Below are 11,351 nucleotides of genomic sequence, written 5' to 3' on the forward strand. Positions count from 1 at the left end.
GCAATCACAAGGCCAGTGGTATAAATTTAAAAGTTGTCTTTAAAGTTTTAAAACTTGTCTGAGTGTTAATGCTAAAGTTTAGACATGATACTCAAACATCACGTTTTCTTGAAGCACAATGATTCATTTATGAAACACTGTTTACGGACATTTAAGCAGTAAAACCAGATAAATAAACCGTCTTATTTCCTTATGACTGTATTTAACTGAAGTCCTTGCTGATGCAATACTTCAGTTAGGAAATCCGTTGATGATTTATTGGAACCATAAAGAGACCTGATGAATGTAAAAACAAAGAACTATTGTTTTACCTGATCTTGCTCTGTGAGGGCCTGATATACACATATGAGGACATTCGTTTCAAATTTTGATAGAACAGTGGCAGTATAATGTCCTTGTAAGTGGATATCAGGCCCTTGTAGAGCAAAATTTAGTAATGTGGTCTAGACAACCCAAAATGTGGTCTCCACATATGTGGACGCCAGGTCCTAGGAGGTTAAAGGACAATTTTTGGCAAGCTGATTTACACAAATTCAACTAGACAATAACATGAAAATATAATCTCATATTAACTGTTTAACTGTTAATATGAGATTAACAGTTAATATCATGTTAACTGTTCTGCTGGGATTTGGTTTCATTATTTGAAACCAAATCCCAGCAGAACAGGAATAGAAATCATTAAGAAACTCGAAGAATTCAGCTCCTTGACTGGCAACAAGCAAAATGGCAGCAGAAAAGTGGCTCAGAAAGTTAAAAGTAGCTACCAATTTGTAGTGATCTAGCCTAAATTAGTTAACATTTTTGACACTGTTGAGATAGTAAATATATAAAAACAGACACAGTCTCCACACTATAGGAACAGTTTACACTTGTGCTATATTTCAGGTAAATTTTTAAATCTGCACCACTAATTTAATGACAAATAAGTCATGAAATGACTCTGCCGTCTTCTTTCTGGTGCAGTAGCAAAAATTGTGCTTGAAGTAAACAAAACTGAACTGAGATGAACTGAACATTAATAGTGGTCGCCAGTTAATGACACCCTAAACCTTTTTGCAAACTTCATTGTCTCGAAAATGTATTTTTACTTATCAATTTACTCTCAGTAAGCATGATGACATTAATTAATGACATGAATCTCATATTCAACAAAAGTACCATTTAATGGAGTGTAAAGAGCAGACATTTGTAGATATTGTAGTAGAAAAGGCATCCAGAACGGTTGCTTCTACGTATTAAAACATAAAACTCTACACGAACCACTACTACATCTTAAATACTACAGCTGTTCTGTTACTCAACATAGTTACCAAGACAAACCACACCATTTCCTCATATTCTGACTTGGATATTATTCTTTCCTATCACTATTACAGTTAAAAAAGAAATACGTGTCCTTGAGGGCTAGCATTATTTGAGTATCGTAATTCCTGATGCTGCTCACCTCTGCAGTAAATCAGGAATTTAAACAGGGTGTTTGTGTATTAAAAGTAAAGTTTTAACTGTTAACAGCATGTACCAGAGATAGTGACATTAATAAAACATTCAATATTGCTTTCTGGATCTGATTTAGGGTTAATTTTAACTCAAACGGTTTGGAGTGTGTGTGGAAATGCAGTGCACCATACTGCCCTTTCTGACTAAAGAAAAGGAAGATCACAAGGTATGAAATGATCAGAGCAGAGTAAAAGGTCCAAATCAGAAACAAAAGCACAGACTGAGCATTTTTCTAAAGTCTAGACATGTTTAAATGAAAATCAATGTAATAAAGTGTCACAGAATTTGATTTTATTTAAGCAATTGGGAAAAGAAACGTCTTAACCCTTTCACGCATAATGGTCACTACAGTGGACGGCTACTCGAAGGCTGTTTGCTTGTATTTGTGTCAGTATTGATGGTATACTTAACATAAACCACTACATTGGACACTGATGTGTAACTCCATACCCGGTCGTTTAGTGTTACCACAGATGTATGACGTGTTTCATTGTAATTATTGTTACCCTGTCATGCATGAATTATGACAACCTCAATCAGGATAGAAGTATTTTTATTCATGTTTTCATGCCTAAAGATGAATAAAAATCCTGACTGAGGTTGTCATAATTCATGCATGAAAGGGTAAAAATGCTTCCAGATTGTAAAATTCAGAAAGCTATTTCATCATGTTAGCTCTGAGATATCTACCAGGTTGATATATTTTGAGCCTACATCACAGGAAGCTTTTAGATTATGTGTATTTTATTTATTAATCATTATTTGCATAGACTTCCAACACACCAAATACACAGACAGCAAAAGTAAACAAAATAAGTCCACCAATGTGCCTGAAACAAAGAGCAAAATACAAAAACAACTATGATGTATGAACTTCCACACTAATGAAGCTAAAAAAGGTCATTATCTCAGGCAAAAAAACAACAACAAAAAAACCACAGGGGCAGTAATAGTCAGGCAAAACATTTGCAGCTGGGTATAACTGCATACATATAAAAACTACCTGAAATCCTTTTAGTGAAAGCACTTCCTTTAGATTTAGTTCATTTTGCATCGGAACACCCTTGTTCCTAATTTAGTGTCAGCTTTCAGGACAAAAACAAGTCTTGGGGCAGAAAAGAATAACTTCCAGCACTGTTCTGATCAACGTGGGTCATTAAGCAAGATCGACACAAAGTCAGATTAGACTTAATATAAGTTCATATCAGTCTTACTAAACAATGACATTAAAGACACGTTCATGTTATTACAATATAGCACAGGACTTTTTCACACTAAGATCAGATAGATCTGTCAAAACAAAAACAAACAAACAGAGAACAACAATGAATTATGGTTCTTCAAAATATACACAAGCTATGACATATGAAGAGGACTAGTAACCAAATAACATTAGTGGAACAGTTGCAAAACCAGTTGTCTAAATCTGAAGCTAAACTTGGTCTTAGTGCTAACTCTAAACTTTAGACATGATACTCAAACATCAAATTTACTTGGAGCACAATGATCTGTTTATGAAAAACATAATCTGTTTCTGGGTTCATGGACATTTAAGCAGTAAAACCAGTCAAATAAACTGTGTGTTTTTTCCTTATGACTGGATTTCACAGAAGTCATTTTTTCTTGGCAGTGATGCAGTGTTTCAGTTAGGAAATCCATTGATGATTGACTGGAACTATAAAGACATTCTATCATAGAATGATTAACCATAACCAACGGCAAAGAATAACATCACCTGAAACAATAACTTTTATTACCAAAAGAACTGGTATTATGGGGAACAGTCAATACTGTACCGTCTAAACAAACCCCAAATCACATAGAATGTTTAAATAAACAAATTTAAGGAGTCAAAAAAGCCTCACAAATGCTGAGTAAACGTTCCCAGGACCAGGAAAGCACCACAGTGCATCCCAGAAGTCAAACACTCGAGATTTGTGTTGTAACAATCTGTTTCTAATGCGTCATGTTTTGGAATTCAGCAAGTTGGAAAACTCTGGTTTAGAGTGATCTCCATGAACCAGGAAAGGCTTTTTATTTGAAAGGATCATGGAGATTTACGTTATCTGGTTTTGTACACTTTTAGATTAATATTATTCATTAACTGTATTAAGATTATTTGCATCTACAGCTGTTTAAACCAGCTGTTCTGCTTGCTTATGCAGATGACTTAAATGTTTTTATTAGGAAGGATGCAGATATAAGGGCATTAGAGTCATGTCTTCGTAGGAGAAATGTTTAAGGGCCGAAAATGTCATGGTCTCCGTGTCTCTCCGGCTGGGTCACGTTGGGCTACAGTATTGTTTTTTGTTTTTTTCTGTCACTCCCTCTCTCCCTCACTGTCCTCTGTCTGCCTGGGCGGAGCTCATCTCCTGCTTTTGGGCCCGCCCACCTGTCCTGATGATCTGCACCTGCCACTGATTAGTTCCTGCTTCCTCCTGGCCGCTATTTAAGGTTGCGGCTCAGAACAGCTCATGACTGGAACGTTGAATGCCTTGAGTTCGTAAAGCCCCAGCTAAATCTAAAAGTGCTTTAGTGATTGTTTAGCATAATATTAATACTCGCGTCTGTGTGCAAATTCCCTGGATCTGTTTGAGCCCTCTGTTTGTTAATTCAGGGCAGTGATCTTAAACATCTGTTTGAGTCTCTGCATCAGAGAGTCCGAATAAGATATCCTGAACCAGAACTCAGAATCAGTAGAAGAACAATGGATAATAACATTAGATTAGCAAGGCTAGGCAGAGAGGTGTTTCCCTGTGTGCCTCTTACAGAGGAGGGAGCAGGTACCAGATGAGGTTGGACATGGACGGGGAGGATTTGCAGGGAGACAGCAAGACTGCCATGATAATCTTTGTTTTTGTCTCACTATATAAAGTTGTACAGCCCGTTTGAGGGTTATCCTTTTTGTGAACCAGATGCTTGATTTCACACAGAGGTCCACAGCGCTGTGTAAACTTGTAATTTCAACTACCAACACAAATTAAATCTTTTTAAATGACAACTTTCTCCTGAAATTCCTCCTAAAAAATTTGAACACAAGTGACAACAGACAAGGGACTGTATTATGTATACACACACGTGTTAATAGTGTAGTTTAACACAAACTAATAAGGCTAGAACCGAACAATGACAGAAGACAATAACAGTTGCACTAATCCCCCAAAACTGCTTTCATGCTATCTAATATCAGTATGAATGTACTGATTGGAGTCATGACACATTCTTAAAAACTGTGAAAAGCAGTACATACTGATGTCCCCTTATGTTTCATGGATTACAGGGATCATCTCTGAGGTTGTCGACTTTGTTCTGCCAGCAGTACGCCAATTTTGAGATGCCTTGCCCGTAGCTATTTATGTTTGATGCTTTCATATATATACAGTGGCTTGCAAAAGTATTTGGCCCCCTTGAACTTTCCCACATTTTGTCACATTACAGCCACAAACATGAATCTATCTAAGCTAATTATTGGAATTCCACGTGAAAGGCCAACACAAAGTGGTGCACACGTGAGAAGGGGAACGAAAATCATACATGATTCCAAACATTTTTTGTTTTTACAAATAAGTAACTCCAAAGTGGGGTGTGCGTAATTATTCAGCCCCCTGAGTCAATACTTTGTAGAACCACCTTTTGCTGCAATTACAGCTGCCAGTCTTTTAGGGTCTGTCTCTACCAGCTTTGCACATCTACAGACTACGAATACGAATACTTTTGCAAGCCACTGTATGAAAGCTGCAGGGACCAAGTCTCCAGGCAGACATGATATAGGAATTAAGTCAGGAAGAAAAAAAAAAGCAATGCTTTAAAATAGATTAAGGTTTAGTTTTGCAGGTAGTAATTCTAAATCTGTGCTGTTAGTCACTTGTCTCCCCAGAGAAGCTTTAAAAGTTAAAGTTTCACCATAACTTTAACTTTTAAAGCTTCTCTGGGGAGACAAGTGACTAACAGCACAGATTTAGAATTACTACCAGAAATCATACCGTGTGAATTCTTTCCTCTTCTCAGGCTGACCCCGTTTCTTTATTTACCATACTAAAAGAGTCTCCTTATGTATATCCTCTAACTACTAGCTATATCATGTGCATGCTGAAATGAGAGCTAAACCCAAAGCTGTAGCATGGTGATGTTTAACGAGTAACGACTAAAACAAAAAATGTTTGGTTGGGTGCTGTCACTGTGGAAAAAGAAGAAATGCTAAACCCAGACAGTGAAACTGGTAGCCGACAACGACGCCTTGAGAGGCCCTTGAATTTTTGACAAAGTGTAACAAATATGCAAAACATAACAAAATCAGAAAGGAGGAAAATTGTTTTACACAGCACTGTATATGCTTTTTTTATTTATTTATTTTACAAGTGTTAATAATAATAATGTATTCTGATATATCACCATCTGTTCTCAGGTGCAGTTCTGGACAAGCTACTTCAAACTGTGGACCAGTGCTCCCCAAATCCTTGCCAGAACCAGGCAATATGTTAAACCGCTGTGGGGCATTGAGTCATAGGCCTTCTTGTAATCAATCCAGGCAGTGCACAGGTTGGGCAGTCTTGTCTTGCAGTCTCGGCTGACTGTTCTGTCTACCAGTAGCTGGTGTTTTGCGCCTCTGGTATTCTTGCCAATTCCTTTCTGTGCCCCGCTCATGTATTGACCCATGTGCCTGTTCATCTTAGCCGATATGATGCCTGACAGGAGCTTCCATGTAGTACTGAGGCAGGTTATTGGTCGGTAGTTGGAGGGGACCGGTCCCTTCTGGGGGTCCTTGGGGATCAGGACCGTCCGACCTTCGGTTAGCCATTCCGGGTGTCTCTCGTTAACTAGCAGCTGGTTCATTTGTGCTGCCAGACGCTCGTGGAGTGCAGTCAGCTTCTGTAGCCAGTAGGCGTGAACCATGTCGGGCCCTGGTGCTGTTCATCTCTTCATACTGGAGCCCCTTCTTGGATATCTGCCACTGTGATGGTTACTGGACCCTGTTCAGGGAGGTCGCTGTGGTCTGCCCTCAGATCCACTAGCCACTGAGCATTGCCGTTATGGGTTGCGTCCTTCTCCCATATTCTCTTCCAGTATTGTTCCGTCTCCAGCCTTGGTGGTGCTGTTCTCTTATTGTTCCCCATATTGTTCCCTTGCCACTGAGAGTACACCTTGGCTGGTTCTGTGGAGAACAGCTGGTTTATTCTCCTGCCTTCTATCTCTCTGGTGTACCTCCTCAAGTGGCTGGCCAAGGCTGTGAGTCGTTGCTTGGCAGTTTCCAAGGCCTCAGGTATGGACAGCTTCCTGTACTTCTTAGGCACCTTCTTCATCGTGCCTTTCTGCAACTCCGATAGTTGGCTAACCTCCCTCCATGCTACCTTGATCTTAGCCTCTAGCCTCCTTCTCCATGGAGGGTACTGCCCCTTGTGGCTGTTCAACTTGTAGCCAAGCATCTCACTGATCACTGCTGCCGTATTGTAGATCAGCTTGTTAGTGTCGGTAATCGTGGTTGTAGGTATCGTCCGTAGTGCTGCATTAACATCATCTAGCAGACCTTCTGAGGGTACTTCACGTAATCTTGGTAACCAGCCACGGGGGGGGGGGGCCAGGTTTCAAGCTTGCTCAGCATGGATGAGGCCCCCACCTTTTCTGCTCTCAGTGTAATTATCTGTAAAATGTGACCTTATTATGGTAAAAATGTAACCTTTAACATCTACTGAAATCAGGTGACCAGAAACCCAGATACCTGGGCAACAGATAGCAGTTTTTATTTATAGTAGGACTACATAAAGCAACTGGCTACCAACTAGTAATCAGCAATGCTTTATTAAACCAAAGACTTATTCTGCTACACAATAGAGTAATATCCTCATGTTACAGTTTCCTAAATATGAAAAGCATTTCTTCTTGTTCTTCCTGCAAATCTAGCAAAAAGCAACAGATTAGATTTTAGACTACAGCTGCAGATGGATGGAGGTCCAGCAGTGTGAAGAAAGAGGCTTCACAGTTCTGCTCCTCTGTATCTGCAGCACTTTGTGCTCCCGCTGTAGCTGCTGCTCCAACTGGTCCATCAAACTCAGAGTTGACACTGAGCGCAGAAGTGTGAGCTTGATGGAGCAGACTGTCCTCATCTACAGATAAGGATGCAGTCATGACTGATGCGCTGAGCGTTGTACAAGCAGAGAGATCACGTGGCTGTAGCCATGTTTGGTGGGTGTTCGAGATCCTACCACCTACACCATAGCGCATTTCTGAGCATCCCAGCCGCAGCGCTCCACTCTGCATCACAGCATCTGCATCACAGCATGTATTTTTTATGAAAGCCACATGAAGCACAGAGTTGGTGAGGAGGGCAGGAAGTCGGCCACGTGCAGGCGACATGCAAATGCTCTGAAATGCTGCCAGTTTGATTTGTGGCTTTCAGCAGAAACTCTGATGAATGCCACTGTTAATCTGCACTCAGCATGCACAGCATGGATGATGCAACTGAAGCCTCCTCCTTTCTTGCTCTGAGTGCAGGTATCTGTAAAATGTGACTTTATATGGTAAAAATTATCTCCCACCCGAGACCGTAGACAGAAGCTTCCTGTTTTAGCTCAGGGTGGTCTTCTATTACTGCACACTGCTGTCTGCTCAGATTTATATCTTCAGAAACTGTTACCATAACACCTTCTGTCTCCAAACAAAGGCGAGCATGAATGATCCAATTGGAGTTAAATCGGTTATAGAAAACTACGACACTGCTGCAGCGGCTGCAAAGATAAAGAAAAAATATCTAAAAAAGACAAGAAATATTCCACTAAATATCGCCGTCACAGGAGAAAGCGGTGCTGGTAAATCCACCTTTGTAAATGCCTTCAGAGGTTTAACAGATGAAGATGATGAAGCTGCACCTGCATATGGAGACTCCACCTCAGAGGTTGCAGCCTACAAACATCCAGACTATCCCAATGTCACTTTATGGGATCTTCCTGGAATCGGAACGCCAATGTTTCCAGCTGAGAAGTACCTGAAGCGTGTTGAATTTAGGATGTTTTACTTCTTTATCATCGTCTCAAGGACTCGCATCACAGAAAATGATGTGAAACTCGCTCTGAAGATTCAGGAGATGGGGAAAAAGTTCTACTTTGTTCGTTCAAAGATTGACAAAGATTTAAGAGCCGAGAGAAGAAAGAGAAACTTCAGCAAAGAGAGGACTCTTACAAAGATCAGGGAAGACTGTGCTCAAGGTGAGTGTGTGATTATTTATACCAGAGAGGGAGAAATGTTCACTGCACTGTTTTCTCTTCTAGAGGTCTTTCAAAGTTTGCATTGGACATTGGCTGCTTTTTCACTCGTACTGATCGTCCTGTTCTTAATGACAGTCATGCACTTAGTGCAGAGGTCAGACCATTGTTGAGCTTTGTCCTGAAAAATGCCTGTTAGACTGGAAAATAATAAACAAATAAGGAGAGAAGGTGGCTGTGCCCCGTCAGTTTGATATCATACTTTAGGCTGATGTTTGCTTTATTCATTTGTTTGTCCAGTAAAAACCATTTTTGGTCTCCACCAACATAAAGGTGTTTCTTTTCCTCTGCTATGTTACAAGCTCATCTCTCTCTCTCACAAGAACATTTTCTTAAAATAAATTAATAAACTCCATCTTAATAATCTGTCACATGGATTCCTTCTGTATTACAGGTCTTCAGGCACATGGCATCAAGTGTTCAAAGGTGTTCCTGGTGTCCAGCTTTAAGCCTCGAAAGTACGATTTCTCTCTCCTACATGAGACCTTAGAGAGACAACTTCCTAAACTCAAGAGGAATGCTTTTGTGCTGGCCATGCCCAACATCAGCCTGGAGATCATCAAGAAGAAGAAACAAGCTATGGATCTACGATTACCTAATGTGGCCTGCTTTGGTAGACCAAATGTTTCTGTTCCTGGGCTAACTGTTTCTGTTAATCTACCTTGGCTGCACATTATTATTGTAATGGTGGTAGATGCGTTTGGTCTTGATATCCCATCTCTGTGGAAACTTGCTGCCAGCACAGGTCTGTCATACAGCGATTTGTGTGCCGTTATCAAGTCACCCCTGGCTGCAGCTGAAATAACTGAGAAGCTCCTGCTGAAGGTGTTGAACCAGGTTGGTGTAACATCTGAATTACGTTTTGAATTGAGCATGATAAACTTCCTTGAATCGGTTGTGGGCTCAATCCCAAGGGGAAGATGTTATCGGGTAATGGAGAAAGCTATGCCTATTATCCTCAGAGAACTTGCTGATGATGCTCAGAGGGTCTTTCAAAGAGTTCTGGCCTGAACATGTCGATTTTGTAAAGTAGTGACACTTTTGAAACTAGCATAGATCTACAAACAAGCTTTTAACTTTTTCTAATTAGACAGTGTTTGTTTCAAAATAATAAAATTCATAATCTCACTGCATCCTCACAGCTGATCAGTGTGTCCGAGGCCTCAGCAGGTCTCATCTCCTGTGATCAGAGCAGAAACAGCATTGTAACTTCTCCCAGCATCACACACTAATATGTAATCTTAAGGCAGCTATTAATAGCATTGTTATTAGCATCTGCAGTTATTATTATTGAACATATATTGTCTTTTCAGTGTTTTAATAAACTGATTACATTTGTCGTTTTGTTTTTATATTACATTTAAATGAGATTTCCGATAAATATACAAAACCTTTTAATGAATAAATATAAATTTGATTAAAAGAAATCATTGATATTATTGTTACGCAGAGTTATTATAATAGAGATTGAACATTTTATCTTTCAGCATAATAAATACTTTAACACGTTTTAAACCCTTGCTCTGTGGTGCTTGTGTGCTGTTGACTGTGATGAGTGTTCACTGCCCTCCAGTGGTCGCAATGAGGAACTACAACACAATACATACATGAACTGTAATATATTTTTTTTGTCTATGCATGCATTATATTATTGTTTTTCAGAATTCCAGTTATTGATAAAATATTACTGATGAAAAATGTTGGCATTGTTACTTATAACAATAAGATGATTTTCTGACCTAATGTTGGTAAAATGTAACAGAAGCCGTCACAACAATGTCTCCATTTGTTGGAAATATCCATGTGACATGTAAAATTCTATATCAGTCTAACATCTTTGGATTATTGTCCTCTGTGGGGAATCAAAAGCATCTGACAGAACTCGTGCAGGAGGTGAAGGTGTCCTCTTGTCTTTGAATGATGGAGCAGGATGCAGGTGTGGATAAGTCTGAAATGACAGCTCTGACTCTGAGCGCGCTCTTAATAGCCTGTCAATAAAACATCCAGCCTCAAAGTGAGCACGTAATGCAGGCTTGGCCCTAACCAATCTGGCGCCCTAGGCAAGATTTTAGGTGGCGCCCCCCTACATCGGCAGTGTAGTGTATGTACTCACAAGAAACCGAATAGCTTTGTCTTTGACCGGTTTTTTTTACTTAAAGAAAGCAAATTCACAATCAGAATAATTAACAAGATAAAAAAATATATGAATAAATAAATGAATACAAAAAATAAAAAATTAATATATGAAATACGTGATGGCAGCATACTATGTATATTTATACTGGCAGTATGGAAAATGATTATTTGGAAATGCTTAAAATGGAAATGATCATTTACTGTAAGGTGAGGTGTGGTTGGGGTGTGGACAGTGGTTGTGCTTTTGTAACGTTGAGGTATGGACAGCTACACACTGAGGCCTCAGTCCTGCCTGTTCACATTTTATTCTGTAAAAACTAAAAAAATTTTATGACCTTTTTAGTGGGGAGAACATAGCTAGGATTTAATGATTTAACAAATCTTTTACATCCTTTGTCCTCCACAATGCTAAATGGCTGGGAGTCCTCAATCACCATGCTAACCAGGTCTTCATCTATT

General features: G+C 39.5%; 1 protein-coding gene across 1 annotated transcript; it reads left to right on the forward strand.

Annotated features, from left to right (window-relative positions):
• Positions 1–7,910: 7,910 nt before the first annotated feature.
• On the forward strand, positions 7,911–10,188 carry LOC102310196 (interferon-inducible GTPase 5-like). The gene is made up of 2 exons (XM_005942135.2): positions 7,911–8,699; positions 9,151–10,188. Exons 1-2 carry the CDS (start codon positions 8,165–8,167, stop codon positions 9,765–9,767), a joined length of 1,152 nt encoding a protein of 383 aa, XP_005942197.1. The 5' UTR covers positions 7,911–8,164; the 3' UTR covers positions 9,768–10,188.
• Positions 10,189–11,351: the final 1,163 nt, after the last annotated feature.

This window comes from Haplochromis burtoni, unplaced genomic scaffold, assembly GCF_018398535.1.
Source record: "Haplochromis burtoni strain Fernald_Lab_line unplaced genomic scaffold, NCSU_Asbu1 Contig_321, whole genome shotgun sequence".
NCBI lineage: Eukaryota > Metazoa > Chordata > Actinopteri > Cichliformes > Cichlidae > Haplochromis > Haplochromis burtoni.

Excerpts from the sequence above, each read along its gene's own strand:
- LOC102310196 (XM_005942135.2), top strand. The coding sequence starts at position 8,165 with ATGAATGATCCAATTGGAGTTAAATCGGTTATAGAAAACTACGACACT. Across the intron at positions 8,700-9,150 it reads CAGGGAAGACTGTGCTCAAG|GTCTTCAGGCACATGGCATC; the intron begins GTGAGTGTGTGA and ends TCTGTATTACAG.